The 24,638-nt window shown below is 41.9% G+C and overlaps 2 protein-coding genes across 3 annotated transcripts; one reads left to right on the forward strand and one right to left on the reverse strand.

The window, feature by feature from the left end:
* Positions 1-321: 321 nt before the first annotated feature.
* On the forward strand, positions 322-21,257 carry LOC122880395 (ras-GEF domain-containing family member 1C-like). 2 transcript variants are annotated; one of them, XM_044205463.1, is made up of 15 exons: positions 322-711; positions 9,518-9,642; positions 12,531-12,746; positions 12,960-13,082; positions 13,298-13,435; positions 15,294-15,515; positions 16,675-16,749; positions 17,369-17,467; positions 18,125-18,227; positions 18,321-18,400; positions 18,498-18,593; positions 18,714-18,809; positions 18,893-19,016; positions 19,156-19,228; positions 19,320-21,257. In XM_044205463.1, exons 3-15 carry the CDS (start codon positions 12,537-12,539, stop codon positions 19,342-19,344), a joined length of 1,464 nt encoding a protein of 487 aa, XP_044061398.1. In that variant the 5' UTR covers positions 322-711; positions 9,518-9,642; positions 12,531-12,536; the 3' UTR covers positions 19,345-21,257. The 2 variants fall into 2 exon arrangements, with proteins under 2 accessions (XP_044061398.1, XP_044061397.1); XM_044205462.1 differs by lacking the exon at positions 9,518-9,642 and having other exon boundaries at positions 323-711.
* Positions 21,258-21,363: 106 nt separating this feature from the next.
* On the reverse strand, positions 21,364-22,868 carry tmem126a (transmembrane protein 126A). The gene has a single exon (XM_044205464.1). It carries the CDS (start codon positions 22,713-22,715, stop codon positions 22,098-22,100), a length of 618 nt encoding a protein of 205 aa, XP_044061399.1. The 5' UTR covers positions 22,716-22,868; the 3' UTR covers positions 21,364-22,097.
* Positions 22,869-24,638: the final 1,770 nt, after the last annotated feature.

Raw genomic sequence — 24,638 nt, forward strand, 5'->3', positions numbered from 1 at the left:
TCTTCAAAAACTAGCTTTACTGGGCTACCTTCACTATTCAAGTTTATATTGCGCTAACTAACAAAATGCATGTTACTATTTAACCATGTTGAATTTGTTAACTTAAAGGTGACAAGATGCAACGGAAAGATGTTGGTGGTGGTAGTGTAAATAGTGGCCCAAAGCTCATTTTTGCCCTAGGGCCAACAAGTGGGCTAATCAGGTCATCTTGGCATACCGTACAAGAAATTGCAAACTCTGTTCGTTTGAGTGTCTTATTTTGAAAATCTAAAGCGGACGTCACATTACTTTGCATGCTTGACCGATGTGAGAGTAGTTCCCTTTCCTCTGCGCTGTCTAATCACTCGCTCCGAGGACGTGTGGATGTGCTGTGCAGTCCGCTGTCTCTCCGTAGCGCAGGACAGGACGGTCGCCACACCTTCAGGGACCCACTTTTTCACGGCGTCAGCTCTCCGTCTGTGTCCGCTGTTCACCGGTGGAAACCTGTCCAGAGCCAGGACGTTTAACAAGCCAATAAATAAAACAGACATTTCCTCCTCTTACATCAATCAGACTGTGCCTCCGGAGTCCGGCTCTACTTCTCCCACTGATGCCAGTTGAACAGGCTGTTTTGTAAACGCTAATTAATTTGGGAATATCTGGAGCGGCAGTTTTATTGATTTGACATCGGATACAAGTCGGATCAAAGATGGGGATCAAAGTGTAGTGTTGGTAAGTAGCGTATAAAAGCAAGGTTACCCCACTACTACAACATTAGCATATTGAGATTGCGCTCACGGCCACAGCCTGTGTGTGTGCATATGTATATGTATGTGTGTGTGTGTGTGTGTGCGTGTGTCTATGCGTGTGCATGAGTGTGTTTGCATTTGTGAGCGTGAGAGGTGATGGAATGCTTTATATGCAGGCTTCCACGCATACGTTCTATTTTCTGTGACTAGAACACTGTGTCGTCACACTTAGAACTTTACTAGCAACAGTGATGACATCATAATTCCTTATCGTGTTCGAGATACTGTAGCGCCGCTTGCATCACTTTACTACGATGAAAGCATCACAGTCTATGGCGTGAGTCAGCGGTGCCCAGGTCTGTTTAAAGGGCGTGTGAGGGGATCCTGCTCATTTTAGGAGCTGGGATCACTGCGTCTTCTGCCTCTGACATATTTATAGGAGAGAATATAAGATGACAGGTGGCAGGTGACATTGTAATAGTCGATGGATAGCTCTGAAAACAAAGACAGTAGCCACTGATAACTCGGACAAATGTCCCATGTTATGGTGTTATTTACAGGGTATGGTTAACTGGCTACATGGTGCGAAGCTTATCTCATTTTGTGTAATTATTAACGTGTATTAACGTGGGAGTAAAGCCTCTGTAAACTCACTGCTGATTTTCTCAAACACTCACTGACTCTCTTTATCAATGCTGTCTCTGCATATGTAAATTTAAGTGTAGGGTAGCCTGTTTGATATTTTTCCTGAGAGGTAGGACAGAATGAACAGGTGTGGCACCGTTGACATTTTACTCTATTTTCCTTGGAATGAAAAAAAGTCTGCATCCAAGAGGTGGTAAGCAGCCTTTTCACCCATGGGTGGTGTAGCAGCTTGCACAATACAACCAATACAAGCCAAAAGGATTTGTTATCTGTCTCTTGCAGCTTTTTGCAAGGTGCATGAAAGTAAGTAAGTAAGAAACCAGTTAGATGGGGAGAAATTCTAGCTGGGGTTGTCGATATTACCAGAAAAGCCGCTGCTTCTCCCGCCACTCTCTCCCACACCCTCAGCTCTGGTCTCCTCCACCCTCTATCAGCATGGAGCTCCAAGAGGCAGCAGCAGCTTCTCTCACCTCTTTCTTAACACATGCCCTGCTTCGTCTTTATTTACTCCCTCCTCCTGTTTAGGATGCGACCCTGGGAAATGTGTGTTTGCTCCCTCTCACCTTCACTTGCAGTATGTGCGTATCTACCCCAGAGGGGTGACAAACAAACATTTTTTTGTTCTGTGTCGGGGCTTGCTGAATGAAGAGCTTCCTTTGTGAATTGACAAAATGCTGTAAATCAATTATTTGATTCTCTCCAGTCTTGCAGGAGATTATCACTGAATTTTTTTGATCTTTTACCATCATTAGCACCCTTTGACTTTGTCCTCCAGTGATCAAGACCCTCTTCTTCTGGGTTCACCTATTCAGTTGAGCTCGTCTGTGCTGTGCACATAAAGCCTCGCTGCCCTCGGCAATAGAATGGTTTTGAATTGAAATGACAGTGTGCTCCATCAGTACAGTAGATTCCGGCTGTGTCACCCGAGTAGGGGTCTGTCAGAAGTCGCCGGAGACAAGTCTACAGGTACAGACACAGACTAAATCACATGCTCCCTCCAATTCAGGCCGAGTCTGCTGAGAATAACAGGTGTGCTGTTAATGAGGGCATTGCTTTGTTTGAGACTGAGAGAGGCAAGTTCCCAGAGAGTGAGGCCAGTCATTGTGAGTGTGTGTTTGTGGAGAGAGAGAGAGAGAGGCCCGGGGTCTGTGGGGCAGTTCGACAGGGAGGTAAACACAGTAGCTGTTAGTCTGGTAGCAATGACAGCTTTATCACCACCACAAGGTTTATGGCTGTGTGTTTGTGTGTTTGTGGATTCGGAGGAATCATAGATCACACACTATTCTACTCTACAGATATGACAGAATTCCACTACTGCCTTGTGGCGGAGCAGTCAAAACAGGAATCCACTACAACATCCTACTGGCAAATCTGTTACTTGTGCTCGAGGAATTCCAGTTGATTATGTCACTGTTAAACACACATGAAGCAAACAAACCTATAAAATAAATGTATTGAATGGTCACCCACTCCCCCCACCCCCACCTTCCTGTGTTGTATGGATGTGTGAATTATCAATCTTCTTTTTTTGTTTTTGCTGAAGCAAAGACATTTTTCAATTTAGAGAAGCTCTCTTAGGGGAATTACATAACAATAAGAGGAAACAAATTATAAATACATTTTAATTTCGATTCATGCCTCATTCAATGTTCCTGCAAAATGGGGAAATCCCCAAAGTTACCCGATTGAAAAAGGGACAGAACATCGTGATGGCCTGGGTACCTGACAGGCCTTTCAGATGTCCTTTGGCTACTTGGCTGCTTTGCCATGGACACTGGGATGATGAGAGTGAGGGTGATGAAGGTTCACATGTGGAATCACTCCATCACAGCCGGCTGCTCTGTCACCAGAGCGAAGAGAGAGAGAGAGAGAGAGAGAGAGAGAGAGAGAGAGAGAGAGAGGGGAGGAACAAGGGATTTTTATTGAATAAAAGAGAGAAAGGGGGTGTCACGGTGGAGAGTCAACAGGCATCTAATTACCTCCCAACAGGAGCCTTGACTTCATGGAAACACTCTCTGCTCTCCAGAGCTGGTCTTAGCTGCCTCCACATGGCCTGCATGCTGTCATATGGGCAGCTATTGATAGTCCTCCTTTATGGATCAGCTTGGTCAAAAAAGCAATGGAGTATGATTAGATCCCTGGTGTGTTCAGTAAAGCACAGGAGTAAGCATATAGCTTACTCCATCAGATATAGGCTCCAAGTAATTAATTTTTTCCCTATCATGTGAACAGTGTGGCTCATCAGAATTTTAATTTGGTTTATCAGGCTCGAGAGCTTCTGCACACCTGAGGTACGAGGTGACAGGTGTGTCACCAGTTTACTATTATTATTATTGTTATTATTATTATTATTATTATTATTGTTTGAATCGTGTCCATAGCAACAATTATCAAAAACTGTCAGGTAACTAATGCTTGCTCAGATTCACACCCTTTCTAATAATATGTTTTGCCAGAATATTATTTAGGCAAAGTTCTTGTGTTTAGAAGTTCAGCTTCTTTTGTTAAAAAAGGGGGTTTTGTAGAAAAACATGTTTTTATTCTTCAAATTAAAGGTACCCTGTGGAGTTTTTAACCAGTAGTAGTGCTATGGAGCAATGTTTTGAACGAGTAAGTTCCTGTTTTGTTTGTATTCTGCGCACACATGTGGATGCACACACACGCAATACACATTCCTGCCGCTGGTTGAACGCTAGCATAGCAATGTGCCAAAAAAGGCAGTGAAGAAGAAATAGGCAGTAAACATATACAATACAGGATTCAAAATACTTTAAAAATCTGTGTTTACCTGAATGTAAACATAACTTAGATACCAAATCATTTTGTTATTGGTAATGAAACTCATGTTTCAGCAATAGTATTGAACATTTTCAAATACCTAGCCCTATTTGGAATTTATATTTTTGTTAATGTAACAAAGGTTTGAATTGTTTCCAGGTGGGTTGAGGTTGACATAGTATGTGAATGTACCATGTTCTAGCTTAGTTCAAAAATCTGTATGTCAATAAGAGTGTTATTTCAGAAAGCATTATGGACACAAAAACGAGGTATAGAGACTTGAAATCTCTTTCTGTCCAAATATCAGCATGAAACAACTAGTTGCGGATTAATGAAGCATATACTGTATTCTGACCTCTGTCTCTCTCTAATCATATCAAAACACATGGGGCACGAGGTGGACCAGACCATGCAATCCCTCAACACTAATTAGTACGCATTGACATCATACATCAGCAGTGATACACCGCATGACCTCTGCCCATGCTGGTTGTAATGAGCAGATAGATGTACTTTAACAGGAAAGGAGGCAGCCGTGATGAAATTAGTAACGTCTGGTTATTAGATTTGCATCTGTTACCGTCTCGCTCATTAGTTTGCGGCGGTTATTGTGCAGGTTTGATTGAGAGTAATACAATGCTGAGTGGGTGTTTGGTTGAACAGTCTAATTTTAAAAAGCGCTTAAAGGACTATTGAGGTAGCTGCACATAGGCATTGTTTCATTCAGCCTTTCTGTCAGGATGCTCTTAATCACTCCACTCTGTTTTTCCTTCCCATATTCTTCCATTCACTTGGTGAGCTGGTAATTCCTCATAAGTGGCACTTGAGGCAAAATCATGCCTGTTAAGAGACAAAATCACTCTTGTCCAATTCCCCTCAAAGGAGCATTGCATCAAGGGTGGTTGTAAATTGGAATATTATGAATAATACATGACTGTTTTTTAAAGGATTATGACCATTGTGAATGACAGATTTAGGGCGCCCAAAGCTCATACACGTGCACTTAGAGTCAATCTGTGCTCAGCTCCAATTATCTCTAAGTAACTTGATAGATTGCCCACACCCATCGCATGTCACAGACCTTCAATTCATTTTAGCACACCATTTTCATCTACTCTGAACAGGGGAAATAGATTCAGATTTTGTATTTTTCACACATGTGAAGTGGTTTGAAAGAGAAGTCAGTGGATAATGGTGCTCAACCCTTAGGGTTGGTCTCAAAAGCACAGGCTGATGGTTTTGTGTAATGCTGATCCTGATTCCATCTAAATGTAAATATTAGCTAGGTGATAGTTTGACTTTGGGAAAGTGTGCAGTTTCTCTCGCGTAACGTCTTTGCATCTTGCTTTATCTCACTCTGGTTTTGTTCGAAATGTGAGAAGACATTGAACTACAGCCGCACCTCTTGGAGAACAGTAGGACAGATGGTTGTATTCACAGTGAAGGAGTGACTTCACTTGGACTTGGACTTTCACTTTGACTCTCTCAGCCCTTTTGCAAGCACATGCACATGAGTACAAGCACACAGCTGTGTCCAAACCAGCTCAGGAATGAGGATGGCTACACATGTGCACAGGGTGTGTTCAAGGAGGAGAATTCGCAGTGAGCTTTACATTGGGATTGATGGAGCTGGTGGGTGTGGAACAGGTGCCAGGATGTCAGGGTGGCACCACTCAGACACTACAGGGGAATTCCAATAAAAGGGATTTGGGAAGTTTGTCCCTGTTGAGCCCTGAGTGTGATTCCCAACCTCTGTCAGGCTCGTACCACAGAGAGAGGCTTGGGAATGGGCGGGGAGCTGGAATGCCTCATCGGTAATTCAATCCTGTGTTTGGCTGCTGTGTGGGTGCAAGTGTGCATGCATGTGTCAAGACACAATGAACTTGTTTGTTTTCAGCTCTACTCCTCCTCAAACACACACACACACACACCATTAACCAACAGTAGTGCGCTGGTTTGATTATGTTGCAACACGTGTGCGGTCACATATGTGTGGTATTTTGCGCTCTCTCTGTTGTCAGCGGTGCCAGGCAGTCACCGTACAGCTCAGCAGCCAGACTGGCTCGGCCCCTGCACCTCGGCATTCAGTCTGGACGCCAGTACACTTTCGGGCTGCTGTTGAGACTGGGGATGATGGGCTGGGCAGAAGGCCAAGAAGCCTCCCATGCCAACAGCTCCCACTGGGAGAGCAGGCGGCTGCAGGGCCATCTGTACAGGCGTCCTGACTGGGCTCATTGGAAAGTAGGGCGTGGAGAGGGAGATGAAGGAGGGGGGGGGGGGGGGGGAACAGGGAATGAGAGGCTGGATGACAAAGAGGTGTTTACTTTCTTTTAAGCCCCTGCCATCATGAGAATACTCTCATTATTTCTCTAGTCGCTTCATTTCAGCTTTCAAAGAACACTTTAGAAAAATTAGGCCAGAGCTGCAATACTCTAAGGCACACAAAACAGTGTCAGGACCAAAAATACACGAGTATCTGCTCTTTTAGAGCGCAGCACCAAAATAGATGAAGTGTTGAAACTGTAATGTGTTGAAGGAGCAAACATGTGGATGCTAAATTAGAAAGGAAGTGTTAGAGTATGTAAATTAGTGGGTGAGGAGGTAGCCCTGGAGTCATATGATGAAGTCTGCAAGGGAAAAGAGGAGTTTAGTGAGTCTGGCAGGAGGCGAATTTAACATAGAGCCTAGACTGTCTGCACACAACCCTGGGGGAGAATATCACCCCCCTCCACAGCCCACCTTTCTCTCCTATCTTTGCCATCTTATTCCTATACTCATCGCATCCCTGAGCAAGGTAGGGAATGCAGTTTTTACCTCAGTCTTTTTACCTTCCTTTAACTGTGTGATCTCTGAAACCAGGAAGCAATTACAGAAACGAAACAAAATGTTGCTGCAATACCCATGCCAGATATTTGCTGTGCTTACCTCTGAAGATTTGCCGCTCCTCTAAGAATAATATTTCATCACGTCTTGGTTTCAATCTTGCTTTGCGGTGTTTCTCAGTATTGTTAATTCGATATGCCATATCCTTTCTGTTAAAATAAATGTATTCAGTCAGTTATACATAAGCAGTCCTAACTAAGGAGAAAGCAAAAAATATATAAGAAACTACAAAATATAGCAAAAAAAAATCTAACTATTTTAGATTTTGACGTTTCCTTGGAAGCAATAGGACAGTGGGTTATAGACCTCCACTCTCTATATTTGATCTTTTCACCCAACAACACACCAATCTTGTCACCAACAAATTCAAGCCCCCTATCAGTTGAATAAGGTCTGCTGGTGCAGGAATAGATTTAATTGGCCTTTGTATCAGCTGTACCCTCAAGGACATAAAACAGCCTTGAAAGCATGGTTGTTTGGGGACTTGGTAGAATAATTCAACTAAAGTTGGGGGTTTGAAAATATAACATTTTGTATACCATCAATATTTCAAACTTACTTATCAGAAATGCATGTCATTCTTGTCCAGAGAAATTGTATTTTTTAGCATCCTTATGAAAGGATCTAGACTATTTCAGCTACTATAAAAAGCATGCAGGTCTGGAATATATACCTGTAGGTAAGTACCTTGTCCTTAACTTTCATTTGGGATGATGATGAATAGACATGGCCAGCAGTGCCAATGAATCAAGGTCAACTGTGACAGCCCTAATGGAAAAGTCTTTCTCTTGAAGACCTTTTTAAAAATGTCCCTAACTTCAGACAAAGCCTATATCGCCTCAAAACTGAGCCAAGCAGCAGAGCATTATTACAACAACGACCCCAGAGTAAGTTTGGATCCATCTGCCCCCACCAAGGAGCCTTAACTCTTCACCTTTGACCCTTGACTCCTTAATGATAGAGGTCAGACAGTGGTTTGGTCTGAATAAGCCTCTTCAGCGGAGAGCAGTCTCTAATGCTGATAGTCCTCATCCATTAACTCCTTAGTGGCAGAACTGACTTGTCAGCAGCTGTGTCACCATTCTCTTCAAAAAACACACACACATAGGTGTGAGTTATCCTATTTATGTGGTGAAACAGGTTTTACAGAGACCAAGATATAAAATGGCTACTAGAATACAGAGATTAACAGAGTTGTGAAACTGCTTGGTCATGTCAGGAATGCCATTGTTTTATCAACACACACCACACTTACACACACACACACACACACAGACAGCTAGACAGTCAAGGGTGCTGATAAAGATTGTGTGTCTCCAGACAGTGCCATTCTGTTAATCTGGATAGAACAAAGCAGGCGGATCCCCTGATGGCAACGATAACAGCCTGACAGAATCACAAGACAAAACACATGCACGCACGCACACACGCACGCTGCAAGGGTCCTGAACAATGACACTCCCCCAGCTGTCTAGACAGAGTGCAGGGCTGCCGTTGGCTGGCTGCTGGAGATCTCTGAGGGGATTAGAGCACACACCACTACACTCACCTGTTCTTAGCTGCTTGTTTCTCAGCGTGTTATTTCATGCAGTGTTGATGCAATGTGACAGGCACAGAGGGAGCTGGGTGTATCATGAGGTATGGAAACAAGCTATACATAGAGTACAGCTGTGGATGACTGCTTGGTCACATTGTAGGGAAAACAAGCTGTGTTAGCGATATGGTTGTAAAATAATATAAGAAGTTATAAAAAGTAGTGATCCATGACATTTTCTTGGAAGTAGCTGTCCATTTTAGTTTGCATTTTCCGGTCACACGAACACACAAAAGTAAAACAAGCAGTAAGCACAGTGTACCTCACCAGGAGTAGTCCCATTCAACTCTGACACTTCTATAACACTGTCAGACTCATGATGGACAGTAAAAATAACAGTAATGAAATTGATGCAGAACAACCAGACATATAGTTGTTTTTATTCCACACATTCTTTTTCTTTGTCAAAATTTGGCACCTACATTATCCAACTCGAATGCTGACAGTTTAGTCGGAGATTTGGGTGTGTAATGCTAGTAGTGGCTAATGTAGCCTTGAGCTGCTAGCCTAAAGCAGAGATGAGGAGCAGGCTACAGAGGTCTGGTAAGCTCAGTTCTTTTATTCTTTTATTCTTTTCAAGGTTTCAGGCAATTTATCAGCTTTTGGGCAGTTCTCTCTGGAGCCACAAAAGGCTTTATAAAACTTTTTCACATATGCAGTAGTACTCCCCAAGACCTGTAAACGGACAAAATACTTTGATGTGCAAAGTTCCCCTTAATGCAACTGACTTTAGAGAATCTTAGGGAAATTCAATGTGCCATTTTCCTGTAATTGTCACTTTTAACCAAAATGGCCGCCGTTCAGCAAAAAGTTACATAGTCTCACTTTAACTTGATATGAGCACTCTAAGATGCATCAATGCAGTTTCCCTCTTCTTTGTCTTTATCAGCTTTAGTGGCACAGTGATGACAAGGTCGAGGGTGTCATTCACAGACACTGATGACTGGTCTATCATAAGATGTACACATCTGTCGAGGAGTTACCTGACTGACCTCGACTGCTACAGACTGTGAGGTATCGACTGACAGAGACGCAGAGCTGTGATGAAATGATGAATACGAGCCTGAGAAATGTTGGAGGGAAGAGAGGAGAGCTGAGGCGGAAGCAACTGGGAGAAATAAGGAGAGTGAAGATGATCATAAATGATACAGAAAATCATTGAGAGTGTGGGCACGTAGAATAACACTCTCAGTCACTTCCATACTTATATGAACACAAACACACTGGTGTGTGTGTGTGTGTTTGTATGCATGAGATGACTCACAGATAAACTCCTGGATTTAGTCACACACACTCCTAGAGCTAAGCAGAGTTTGTCTTCCTGTCATTCCTATCACAGAGGAAGTTCCTTCCGCTTACCATAAGGCTTTCCTACTGCATCTGTGTTGTTATAGAGGCTTGTTGGATTTGTCCACTTCTCTGTTTATCGGGCCATGCCTTCTCTGTGGCTGCATGTTGTAATCCAATCTAGAGGAGGTCGCTGCAAGGACACCTCAGGTTTTCTCCTTTTGGAACCTAATCTAGACAGTCACCGTCACTTTTATTGGAGGAAAACAGCTCAAATGTTGTATTGAGGAAATTTTAGACCAGCATTTTAGATTATGGTAGTAATATTTTTCAGCTGAGGTTCCGTGGTAATGTCTAACCCTGCTTCTTGAAGTTCAGGGCAGTGAGACACACACAGATATGAGTTTTCTGTCTGTGTCTGTGTATGTGTGTGAGAGTTTGCCCTATTAAGTGTGGTATGTAGCTTCAGTATGTAAATTGATACAGCTCAATCAGATGTCCTGAGTGTCATCTGCTCGCTTAAACATGTCTTTTTTCCCTCTCACACGCTGTTGTCACTCTTTCACAGAGTGGGGTACAATAGAAGAGCCATGATTATAGCTCAGAGGAGCAGACAAGAACGGTCCTCTTTAACCACAACATATATGAGATATGGCTGTAGGTGTCAGCGGTGTAAGTAGGAAGGAAGGCTGTAAAAAGACTCCCCATCCCCCAGCCTTTTATGTGCCTGTCTGTGTGTGTTCATGTCTAGGTCTGTACAAGTGCATGAATAAGTGCTCATGTGTATGAAAAGAGGGAGAACAAAGGAAAGCTGAACCCCTCACACAGGAAACTTGAGACATTACTTCTGAACGCCAGTGTGCGCTTGACCTTTCACCCCAGGGAACTGTGACACCGGTTTTTCAAGGTGGCTGATAGGCGAGTGGGGGGGGAGGGAACCTGAAGGTCACAAGACGATGAAACAATTGCAGCAAACCTGGACCATTCCTAGGTTTCCTCCAGTGATTTAGGATGATAGTTTATGTGGCCATATCATGCCATTTCTCAGATTTTCTTTTTCTTCTCTGAAATTGTATTATTTTTGTTGTGTTACAGTTTATAATGGTAGTTTTAGTCAAGCTCTGCCTTATCTGACAATATTAGAGTGGAGGGAATGGTTCTCTTCACCTCTCTTCTGCTTTACACTTTATGTGCACATGTGCGCAGGCTGTTGTCTGAGCTACAAACAGCAGGAAGAATATGGCGTGTTTACATCTGAAATAACTTCCTGCATGTTGCTCAAGGTCTCACTGTCAGCAAGTGGGTTTGCTGCCTTTCTTGTGACTCCTGCAGGCAGAGAGGCTATGTGCCACTGAACTTGCCTGAAGGCGCCCAGAGACTGCCGTCCTTGGTGATGATGAGTAATTCAGGTAGACGTAGTCACCAGGTTCGGTCAGTGAGAGCAGGAGCCCAGCAGAGTCTATTTTTATGTCAAATTAATGTCAAATTCGGACAGGAAACCAAAACCTATCAGTATTGTAAGTACAAAATTTTATTTTATTTAACCAATATTTTCTATTTCCTTTGCCTTGCCATTTTAAAACTAATGAAGGAGAGGTCTGTATGATTTATCAGTTACATGTAGATGACATTAAGGTGATGATGAGTGATGATGATAATTGCACCCTGGGGATCACAGTGCTCTCTATTTCTGTAGTATCTCTACTCTAGCGTGCAGTACAGTAAGTGCTTCTTTCCACTACAGATGCAGTGTTGGTCCATTGAGGGAAGGAGAATGTTGAATTTTTAAAATGTGTAACCCAAAGCATTCTTAAAGGGAAAGACATACAGGGCAGAGATGGAGGCCACACGATCGCTTTCAGGCATCAACTGTCTCCACGGCGACTGAGTGACCCAGATTTTCGTTCTCTCCTCTGTCTTGTCAATGTGGGAGACGGGGGCAGCTGTTTTGGGGGGTATTCTGTATCCCCCGACTAAGGCATCGCTTTATCAGTTGAAAGAAATGAGTGTGTTGCTGCGTAGAAGGAGAGTGAATAGGAGATGATACACCAGAAAGAAGACTGAAAAAAGAGAAAAGTGTGTTAAAGAATTCAGGCTGAATGAGAGGTTTAGCAGATCTAGTGCAGTGAGAGTGTGAAAGATAGAATGATGCCTTAGTGAAGTTATTTATTGTGTCATGCACTTAGAAGTGCCCAGCCCACATGGACTTACTGTGTAAGTAAATTCTGCTTCACATACACATACATAAGGAGCAATATGCGCTGAGCATTATGTTACCTGTTTTAAAATTGTATTAATAATACAAAATAAAGCTTTCATCTCACTAATCCAGGGATGTCCATGCAAAATGTCCCTGTCAAAGATCTTTATATTGAGCATGATTGGAGGTTTCCATCCCATATCACATTTACCACTAACTGCTAGAAGTGGAGTAGTTGTGCCAGACATCTAATTTGAGCAACATGTGCATTAAATTAATTTCCTCTTACCAAATCAAATGAACTACTACCAGTAATGTACTTGATTTTCCTTTTCATAAAACCCAACCTTTTCCCTCTTCCTCATTCTTTCTATATTCTGCTGACAGTTTTTTTTTCTGTCTATTTGTATCTTAGACAGGAATGCCCCAGACTGTGTGCTCAGGCACCATGTTCACCACTCCCAGTGGCTTCAGTCCTCATCTGGCCTGTGCTGAGCCTGAGGAGGAGGAGGAGGCCCCACAGGAGGGCCCGGGTCCCGGGGCTTGCCTGGCTGATGGGCCCCCGATCACCTCCGCCTCCCTGGACACCCTGATCCACAACTTAGTTCCCACTGCCGATTACTACCCTGAGGTAAACGGAAATGTACTACAGTCACACCACTGTTCATTATAAACTTCATCAGAAAGTCCATTTCAGTTTATGGTTGTAGTGACAGTACTGCTACTTAGACCCATGTCTCAGTTTAAAGTGCTGCTCTGCTTCCTTTAATTACAGAAAGCTGCAGTGTTATTTATTGATGTAGTGGCAGTGTTTTAGCGAATGTCTCCTTCTGTCCTTTGACAGAAAGCCTATGTGTTTACCTTCTTGCTGAGCGCTCGTCTGTTCATCCCTCCTCCGGAGCTGCTTGCCAGGGTGTGTGAGCTGTGCATCAAACAGCAGCAGCTGGATCAGAGCCCACTCGATACGGTCAGCACACACAAATACATAACTCCTGTTTGAACATGCACAAGCTAATTATCAGAAACACAGGCACAGCAAAAGCATTCAGACTTGCTTGTGTTCTGCATGTCAGCAACCACGGATTTTTTTCCAGATTGCTGACTTGATTGATAGTGTTTTCTTTTGCTGAGGGAGTCCCAAATGTAGACCACACTAAACCTCTTTCATTTCTTCAACAACAGGTAAAAGTGCGCAAGTTTGGTCCCAAGATCCTGCAGCTGCTGACAGAGTGGACGGAGACGTTCCCGTCTGACTTCAGGGACGAGAAGATGGTCGGACACCTTAAAGACATCATCCACAGGATAGCTCCATGTGATGAGGTACACTAATGACACGGAGCTGCAACCATATGATAGCAGTCCAGTCATCTTCACCAAAGACTGGAATTCTTTTCTGTTTTTGGAATAATGCTCTTTAAAAAGGATAAAATAACAAACTACTCATGAAGTTATACATTTCTACAGGACAGTAATTTGTGATGGGCTGTAAGACTCCTGATTTTGATAGTGTAGTTGTTGCCATTATAGCCTTTATAAGCCGTAGCCAAAGTGAGAAACGCTCTGATGGGGAACGAAATTCAATTATCATCACTACCACTGTAGCAGGTTGATGGAAGGAGTCAGTGTAGGGTGAGTAGCCACAGCTCCGTGTTACCCAATCTTACATTACAGGAGAGGAGTGAGGAAGGAAGGATGTTAGAGGAGTGGCTCTATCTGCAGCCTCGATGGAAAATAGAGGGAGGGAGATGGATGGAGAAAATGGGGGGATGGGATTCAGGGGCACAGAGAGCAGAAGAGAAGGTAGAGGAGGAAGAGAAGGAGGAGGAGTCAAGAGTGGAAGACCAGGAAAAATGGAGGGAAGTGAAGAGAGGACAAAAAGAGGGAAAGGGCAGGTGGTGATGAATGTGCTGCTATTTACAGCCTGCTGTCTACAGTATGGGTGTGTCTGCATGTGTGTAGATTCATGTGGGAGCTGTGGCTCTGGGTCAATTGTGAGACAGACTGACCTAACGGCCCCTGTGACCAGTTATCTGCAGGGAGGGGAACAGCAACACACATTCCTGGACACACAGCACATCGCTGCTGTTGTGAGAAAACTTCGAAAACATGTTTGAATTCAACTGAAAAATGACATTGTACTCTTTAATTCTTCTTCTGGGCTCATTAAATCCTTTCAAACACCATTAGATAAAGTCAAAATGCATTATTGTTGTGCTAAAAATAGAGATGTTTTTAAATCTTAATGTTTTGGAGATTTAAGGTTTTCACCAAACAGCAACCAGCCACACACAGTGATACAGTTAATGAGGCACCAATTAATGCATATAAAGAGTTAACAAATAGTCAAATTTATTAATTCTTTACAAATCATGAAGTAGATGTTACAAATTACAAACTTACAGCATGATACAGATACAGACAGAGCTAAACAGAAGAGCTGGAACACAAACTATATATATATATATATGTGTGTGTGTGTGTGTATATACAGTATGTATACTGTATGCAGGTACTATTAGCAAAATGGACTCAAGTATCAAAAATAAAAGTACTCACTGTGCATAATGGTCCCATTCAGAGTGTTATGCTAGGATTTATATTACATAATTGGATTATTATTACAGATTCCTCCTGCTGCAGGTCAGATTGTTATTATGTACTGCATGTACAGGGCTCTGGTACAGGTTGTGTAAGAGTGCATGGCAGTGCAAAGAATGCTGCAAAAAATACTGTATGGATATTAAGTTACTCTATTTACAGAAGTGGGTTAATGTACAGAAATACAGTCTGCTAAGATCTATTTCACAAGAAAGAATGCATAAATACAGACAAACTTTGGTTTGCCCAGTTGTGAACTTACACTGCACTGACATGAAAGACAACTTTATACGGAACATATCCTGACATCTGCCAGTCAGCTTGTTTTTTGTTGCTAGTCATTTAATTAATCATGAGCGATATTAATTGGTTTTCTGGTTGCCAATAACAACAATAATAATTAATGACTAACTAATATTAATAGCTGTACGCTTAATAACTTATTGTAAAATAAATTGTTCACAAGGTCTAAAATAAAGAGCTGGGATAAAAAGAGTGAGCATGCTTACCATGGCAGAGAATAGAACGCTTACATATTGGCTCACAACCTGCCAACTCTCCTCTCCTCTCCTCTCCGCAGGCGTACTGGAAAACCCTGAACCAGGTGCTGCAGAAGCTTAGCCAGAGGCTGGCCCTGATGAGCCAAGGGGAAGAGAGCATTGTCAAGGTCTCCCTCAACGCCTCCTCCATCTCTGACAAGCTGGTGGCCTTCAAAACCAAGCCTCCGCCTATCCAGAAGGACATGCTCTCCATCTGCAATGACCCGTACACACTGGCACAGCAGCTTACCCACGTGGAGCTGGTGAGGAGAGGGGAAGGGAGAGGGAGGGAAGTGCAGGTTACACAGAGGTCAGAGTAAGAAATGATAACAAGGATTGACGAGGAGGAGTGGAAAGGATGTTAGATGGGGGGAGAGAAGGAGCTAAGGATGGTGAAGCATGGGTGGAAACATAGTCCAAGTCAAGGACTTAACCATGGAATATAAGACATCAAACAGGGAGATAGAGTGGATAAAAAGAGATATGAGGGTGATAGGAAATGACTGTGAAAGAACAAAGGAAAAGACAGTGGGAGGTATAATAGCAAACTAAAATTGGCAGAATCACTTAACATTGTAATCTTTTAGCATTTTAAAGCTCACTGTAGTATAACCTTAATTATTACTTGTCAGCTATTCCAGCACTAACTAGTCGTCAACCAGTGTAATAAAAAGGGAATAATGCAACAAAACATACATGAACAAAGGATCTCTGCAGTGTCCCTCACATTGCATGCGTGGCTCCTTCAGTGTATTCATGTGTGTCTTGATGTCGGCACGTGTATCTGGGAGTGGTTGTGTTTCTGTGTGTGTGTGTGCCTGAGTAAGCTTGTACCCTTGTCTGAGCGGTGACATCACCCTAGAAGTCAGTGATGTGCCTGGGGCTTCAAACAAAGGGGATAAAACTGCTGTGGATATATGTGACCTGACAGCTTCACACTCTGGCACACACACACACACACACACGCACAAAAGGAGAGAGAAAGAGAGAGATAGACAGGCATGTACAGTGCTCACATACAGGACTATTTCTAATGTAGGTTTTAGCAAGATGCTAATTCAGATTAAAAAGAATTAGACTCCATTGTGCTTTCTGTCACTGTGTGTGTGTGTGTGTGTGTGTGTGTGTGTGTGTGCAGCACTGTTTTTGTTTTGGATTATATCACTAGTTGAGATGGGTCTAATGAGTCACTTTGATTTGCACATGTATGTGACTGCACAGTCGTCTTTTAATAGAAGTGAATATTGTCTCTTGTGTCACTTTGAGGAAATATGATTCCAATGAGTCACGTCAGTGAGTCATTACTTCCCCTTATTGATTGCCTTCCATTACCGAAATGAAAGAATTATTAATGGGACTACCCCCATTGGTGTGTGCATGTGTGTGTGTGCATGTGTGTGTGTGTGTGTGTTCGTATTCCAGGAACATTTGAGTCATATCGGGCCGGAGGAGTTTGTCCAAGCCTTTGTTCAGAAAGACCCGCTAGATGGAACCCAGGTAAACTTTTATTTTGAGCATGTATAAATCCTCATTTTTTTCTGTGTCAATATGATTTTCAGGAGTAATGCATGAATGTATGAATTCTAAAATTTTGTTTTGTTGGGGAATCCTGTAGGAAGCAGAATTTGAAAAGCTGTCACAGGAAAAAAAAAGCATAAAAAGCCTTGTATATTGTGTTGTTGGGGTCTAAAGTCTAAGCAGGATTTGCTTCTTAAGGGGACATATAAAGGTCAGGAGGCCACTAAGGTCACATACAGCACAGCACTGTAATATAACACGCTGTAGCAAGCACACACAAGTGCTTCATCTGCCCTCCCTGTATAACTGTTGAAACACTCTCTTCTTCCACTGTCACTCGTTTACTGTAGTTTTTCTTCGGATTCAGTTGCAGTCTCTTTCACTCCTCTCCGCTCTGTCTGTCCTTCCCCAATGGTTTTTCTTGTGCTCTCTAGTGATCGTGCTATTTCCGCTCCCAGCTCGCTGTCTTTGTCATTTACACTCACGTAGGGGGTCAGCCTGTAGACAGGAAACTAATTAGGATGAGAGCAATTCCCGATGGTAGCACTCCCTATACTGACTAGTGTATTGTGTGTGCATGTTTGTGTATCATCAACAGCCATGCTTCAGTGACCAGAAAAAGAAAACCACCAACCTGGAGGCTTATGTCAGGTGGTTCAACAGACTGTGTTACTTGGTAGCTACTGAGATCTGCATGGTGAGTGGCAAATGTCGGTACACCAGGTGCTCATTTATTCTGACATTAGACTTCAGAAGCAAACAAACGGCACACAAAATATACTCATTATGCCAAAAGTGAGTATGAAAAACATTAAGAACGCTTGCCCTGTTCACATAATCGGAAAACTACTGATAAAAAGCACTTTAATCATGAAATATACATGAAAATGAATGGGAGGAGGCATTTTTATACATAGTTTATATTCTGTTGTGCCGGTTGAGTGGATATTTATTTCTGAAACATATTTTTATTTATATAGCGCCAATTCATAACAGAAGTTATTTCATTGCACACATACAACTGAAAACACTGAAATGTTAGCAACACTATACAGTATACTTGGATTTTATATTTGTATTTATTATAGCTCCAGTCCTTCTGTATTTTTTCAGATTTAACTTTTAATTTCTTGAAAAACTTCATATTGTAGTAGTATTTCATTCTTATAAACAAATAGAGGGGCAACAGATTAAGGCAGTTTAGTTGTTACAGAGCATCACTGCCCCCTAATGGTTACTCTGTGTTATTACACTCTGACTGGCAAGGATAGTTGAACTGTTGTACCTGTAGAGACAGATAACATTCATTATGAAAAATAAAGACAATATGAAACAAAAACATCTTTTTTTGCAGCCAGCGAAGAAAAAGCAGAGGGCCCAGGTGATAGAGTTCTTCATCGATGTTGCCAGGGAGTGTTTCAACATTGGAAACTTCAACTCCCTTATGGCCATCATCTGTGAGTCTAATTTTGTGATATCTGAGAGTATTATCACTGAGAATTCTCCTGCATGACCTGGTATTAATAGTTGAAATCTATTTCCTCCCGTAGCCGGTATGAACATGAGTCCTGTGTCTCGGCTGAAGAAGACTTGGGGCAAAGCCAAGACTGCCAAGTTCTTCATTCTCGAGGTAAAAAAACAATCTAACTATTCACTGACTGAGAAGTACAAGACAGGTAATAACTTGGAGTTGACACTGTATTGCTGGTTGCTATTTGCTTTGACAGCATCAGATGGATCCTACGGGAAACTTTTACAACTACAGGACAGCCCTGAGGGGGGCCGCCCATCGCTCTCAGACTGCCAACAGCAACAGAGAAAGGGTAGGGCTCCGCGCCACATCGCTGCTATCACTCTGAAAGCATGCTGGCATCAACTCAATCATTTATTTTCATCTTCACGTCAATAATTCTAACATCTTCCGGCCTGTTTTCTCTCTTCAGATTGTGATCCCCTTCTTCAGTCTGCTGATCAAAGACATTTACTTCCTGAATGAAGGATGTGCCAATCGGCTGCCCAATGGCCACGTCAACTTTGAGGTGAGCCAGTCCCTTTTCTAATGACCCTGCCTCATTTAACCATCCGGAAAAAAAACTTTACTCAGTGTAATTTTGTTTCTTAGAAATTTGTGGAGTTGGCACGGCAGGTTGGGGAGTTCATGACATGGAAACAGGTGGAGTGTCCATTTGAGGAAGATCGGGCCATCCTACACTACCTCCACACTGCTCCCATCTTCAGCGAGGACGGTGAGAACCTGTTTTTACTTTATAAACTTCTCTGCACATGTTGATCCAAGTATTTTCACTATTGTTTGGGATAGTTTGCTCTTACTAATCAATCCTCTTTACTTATTTCCCAACTATGTCTTTTCTCATTCTTCCCCAGGACTCTACCTCGCATCCTATGAGAGTGAGAGCCCAGAGAACCAGGTAGAGAAGGACAGATGGAAAGCACTCAGGTAAGAATAACAACACGCGTCAAATGAGAAATACTGTCGAGTGTAAACTGACACACCATGCTGCAACCTTCCGTCTCTTTTCTCCCATCAGGTCTAATGTTCTGGGAAAGACATGAGGCACTGGCGGCAGCTAACCCTCCCACCAGCGAGGGAGCATGTGTGTTCTCATTGCACTAAAATTAACTGTGAAGGAACCTAGCTGGTACTTAGGTGTTTTTCTATGAAGAAATGATGGGGAAAAAAGAAACACGATGAACAGGATTCATCAAGAAGAGTGTAAAAAAATAAAAAAGAACACATCACAAAAAAGTGAATTTAAAAAGTTAAGCTATGGAAACTGGAGCAAAATGCCTTTGCAGCATATTATCTATCAGTGATGAGGTACAGTATGTTGGAGAGGGACACAGCCTCTCCTCCCCCCTTCCCTCGATGTGTGTTTACTCTGTGAAGATATGTTTACTACTATAGAGAGTACAGTTACAGGGAAAACCACTTTATAAAATGAAATTCCTACTGATGCTATCGTTGTTTTTGTATTTGCTCCTCTTCACCCTTTCTCTGTCTTTCTCTTCTCCTTTGGTCCAAAGCCTTGTCTAGGTATTTAATTTAACTTTACTTGTATTGTACTGTAATGAAACTTACAATGATGTGAAGGGCGCTGGCTAGCCCGTATCAGCTGTAAATTTTTATAGGTTTACTGAAGGAATTGTAACTGTGTGTATCTGGAAAGACAGAAGAGGACATGCCTTGAGCATTTTGCCAGTTCATTTCATGTGTACTTTTATGTGTGTGAGTGTTTGTGATGCACTCATGTCTGTCCGGATTGTCACTGTCTTGTTTTGCATGAGAATGACTGGAGAAGCCTGTTTATTGGTCATCTCTTCATGTATTATTATTTATTGTATTTTATTTTGGGAAAGTGTTAGATGGGCAATATGAACTGTTAAAAAAAAAAACGTTTACTCCATTTAAATGTATTGTGCCATTAATGCAAGACAACTACAGTATAGCTTAACAGTCACAACAGGAGCCAGGCCAGGTGTAGATTGTGTACAGTTGACATTTACCCCTCATCTTTCTGCTCTTCAGGAAGTTTTCTCTGACTGACGTTCAGTTGTCTGATATATTTATGGAGATTTCTGTGCTGACAGATGTATAGTTTTTATTGTAACTTTCCTTTACTGAATATGAAGTCCAATGGCATGCTACGACAAGTGTTTTTAAAGGGGCATTAAGCGTATCCACCTTGTAAAGATTACTGCAACACAAACTTTGTAGTCGTGATGCACTGTTGCATTCTGTGGAAAGACAATGATGAATTAGAGACTTTTGTCTTTCTATAAAGTAAAGAGGAAAACTTGTGCCATATGAATCACTGGTTGTCATGACAATTCAGGTTCCTCTGACTTGAAATGTGTTGTTTATCGTTCTGTGGGATTGTCACTGAGCTTTGTTTTTTGGCAATTTTGTTGTGATTCGGGAGCCATTTTTGCAGGTGGGTGGTGGGAGGAGAGTTATGGGAAAGGGGGCGGGAACTATGTAATTATAAGTCTTATTCAGTTTGCTATAATTGATTGATGTCAGTGTTTTCTCTCAAGAAGCACCTTTCCCTCTCAATAACAGAATAACAGACTGACTTTAATTCTCCCTCCTCATTTGTCATCAATAAACTTGCTTTCCCTGTAACACGTTCCCCAGTTAGGACTATAGAGAGCCAGAGATGTGAAGTCAAACCTGCCATTCAAGGTGAAGACATGTTTTTAAAAAAAAACATTTCCTGTGTTGAACATGTGTTTTCAATGACAATCGCATACATTACATCAGTTCTGCTCTTTTTAATAGTGTCATTGCACTGCCATCTTTGAATTTTTGCTTACACACATGCATTGCTGTGTGCAGTTCAAGGAGTGGAGTGAATTCAGTGTTTTTCATGGTTATTGAGGCCAAGCAGACACATCTTTGGCTTCAATATCACTGCAAAATTTGTGACTGGTTCCTAAAAGCCTTTAATAAAAGTGAACCATGCTTAGTTGATTGCTTGCAGTTGATTTTGTTCAGGACAATGCTCGGTCCGATTGATTTCCATTTTTCTGCCCATTCACGGTCTGTGTCTTGATCAAAGCATTGACTATGAATTCACACAAACAAGCAGGGTTTTCAAAATAATGAATGAGCCCTGCCATTTTATTGATGTACAACCACATGACAAGCGCATTACAAGATTTCATCTGCAATCCAACTCAAAGCTCAAAGTCAGCAAAGATAAATGTATTAGGCAATCAACAGCGCCAGTTTCAATCCCATGTTTAACAGTATCATGTAAAAAGGGATGCAACTAACAATTATTTTCCTTACCAATTAATCTTTCAATTTCCCAAAGGCTCAAACCTCTTCAAATTGCTTGTTCTGTCCAACCAACAGTCCAAAATCCAAAGATACTGAATAAGAAAAGCAATAAATCTGCACATTTGAAAGGCTGGAACTAGCAAATGGTTTGGCATTTTGCTTTATGAATCACTTTAACAATTAATAGATTATCAAAATTGTTGCAGATAATTTTTCTAACTAATCATTTGATTGTTTCAGTTCTAATTTTAAAAAACATACTTTACACTGATTGAAAGTATGCCTAATTTTGATAACAGTTTTATCTCCTTCATGCATAAAACTAATTTAGATTAATTTTTTTTAAATCATCTTGATGTGCCCAAAAAGCAGTGAATTATGCAATCTTAAGAGAGGTAGCCCACGCTTAATTTTATTTCTGGGGAATGAATCTCGGCCATTTGAAATGGTGAATTTGATTGGCATTTAACCCACGAGTCGCTACAAGTCAATGCACACAAAAATGTTTATTTTAAGGTTCATTTTAGTCTTTGAGTTCCTCTCCAACTGGGCCAAATGTTATCTTGGCCAGTTTAGTGTACGTTTCAAAGTGCCTGGAGCTCAGGTAGGTGCCGAAGAAGGCCTGGAGCACGAGTACTGCCCTCATTCTCCTCAGGATCGGTCTGGAGAGGTCCACCCAGTACCGGAGCAGGTTGCCCTTCTCTGGCATCGGTGCTGTGTCGTATCTTGTTGCAAGGCCAATATTCACAGGTAAGGCCAGGAGGATGGGGTACACCCCACCGCCGACCACACCAACAAGTGCACCTCGCATCAGGGCACAGGAGGGACAGTTGAGGTCACCGGACAGGAGGGGGCTGGACACTGCTGCGTTGTACAGGACAAATGTGGTCAGGAAGGGCAGCACGGCCATCGGCAGGCTGGAGGCGATGGGCGCCTGCGTGACATTCAGAGCTCTGCGATACAAGCTGTTGGATATCAGTCCTGCAAGGCCACCATTTCCCCCCAGATACATGGGGCCATAGATGAAGAGTTTCTGATCAATATCGGGCAACCTCTCGAAATTCTTGGCCAGCATCTTAGCAATCGCTTCTCGTGTGAGTGCATGTCCAGAGACGCTCTCCTTCTGCGTGTTTTCCGACATCTTCAGAATTAAAGTCCACTGGTTTGTAGGTAGAGATGCTTGTTAACAACTGGGATGACTCAATGATCACATTTAGGTAAGGTGGTCATCAGGATGAGGACAGGGCGCAGACATGTCTTACCCACAATTCAAAGCGCACAACTGTGGGTTGTTTCCGGGTTGTTGTTTTTTTTGTCCTGAGTGCAGCCTCCCAGGCAGAGCGCCGAGGCTGTTTAGTCCACTATTTATCTTTGTTATGGAGGGTTAAGAACAGGACAAGACGTTCTCCATAGATTATTCATTCATTAGAAACACAATTAAGTCCAAACATCTGTCTAACATGGATGAGCTTGGGTGTCAGTATACAGCGTCCAAAAATATCATTTTTTCGACATGTGGTCTGTTAAAGAAACAGCTATAATAAAAACATTAATAAAGAATATGTTTATTATATGTTAATATAGATTATGTGAGGCTTTTTCTAAAACTATTTTCCTAATAGTTATTTTTCTAATATCTAGTATCTAATAGGGGACAATCTGCTGTGTTAATCATTCCAAATAATAGTTTCAAGTTTATTTAAAAAAAAAACAAGTGCACCAAAGTGCATTAAGAGGAAACCGTATACCCTCACACACATACCTCATGTGGACACAAATACATAAACACGCACATACACACAGGATATATATGTTTGATCATTTAAAGATTTTTTATATGAAGAAAACACGTATTTATACAAAGAAACAACACACCCGATTCATTCACCAGGTTTCAACCAACCACAGATGCTCTAAACACAAAAATGCTCTAAGACAACCTATAAATATTGACAGTCAGCTGATATTCAGAGAAACTGTTCAATTGTCTAGGTTTTAAATCCGACAAGGCCACCGTCCCTTTTCAGATGTATGGGGACAAAATTAATGTTCCAAGACTTAGATAATGTTTCATGCATTCATGCTTTTTAAGCATGGTCAGGAACTTATTAGAAGTGTAATTGCATTGTACGTTATCTGGAGAATAGGAATGACTGGGTTCAGTCATTGTGCTGGATCTCGAGATTAATGCAGTATCATAGAGAGCTATTCTTGCAGACACAACTTTCAACTAATTCATCTTTAAATATTACTGACAGCTTCAAACTCTAAACTATTATACCAATGCTTGATAAAGCAATTCACGTCGTAGTTTTGTATCAATATTTAATGAGGTGTGTGGTCGGAACTGAATGGGGAGCTGACAAAGAAGCATTATTACACACATACAGGGCTTTGATGAGAGCTACTTTGGATTATGGTTGCATGGTGTATGAAGCAGCAGCAAAAACTCATCTAGAAAATCTGGACAGGATACAACACAGAGCACTAAGACTTAGTTTGGGAGCAGTCAAAACAACGTCCATTAATGCATTGCTCGTTGAATCTAGTGAACTGCCTCTGCATCTGAGGAGAACTAAGTTATCTCTGACATACTGGATAAGAATTCAGGGAGGAGGAGACTTAGCATGAACTGTTCTGCAGAACTGTTGGGAATACACAACATTTTCTGGTAAAGGCTTTAGCTGGGACATTAACAAGAAGGTGAAACAGTACAAATTAGATACTATACAACACAGTCCAGCAGTTATCCATAGCAGCATTTCCCCATGGATATTTCCACAACCCAAAGTAAATCTTCAAATATTAGAAAAGAGGAGAGAGTGGACAGAGAGGAATAATAACAATGGGTGCATGGTTCAAGAGTATTTGAAGAAAGGTTACTATAATTATCTTAATATTTTTACAGATGGATCAAAACGCTCAAATAACGAACATGTAGGGTATATACATCCCAGAATCTGACAAAGGAATTGTTAAGAGAATCTCAAACAGGTTATCAGTATACACGGCAGAAATGACAGCAATAATCATCAGTCTTCAGTGGGTAGAGGAGGTTAAACCG

The sequence above is a fragment of the Siniperca chuatsi genome, linkage group LG8, assembly GCF_020085105.1.
Source record: "Siniperca chuatsi isolate FFG_IHB_CAS linkage group LG8, ASM2008510v1, whole genome shotgun sequence".
NCBI classification, from domain to species: Eukaryota; Metazoa; Chordata; class Actinopteri; order Centrarchiformes; family Sinipercidae; genus Siniperca; species Siniperca chuatsi.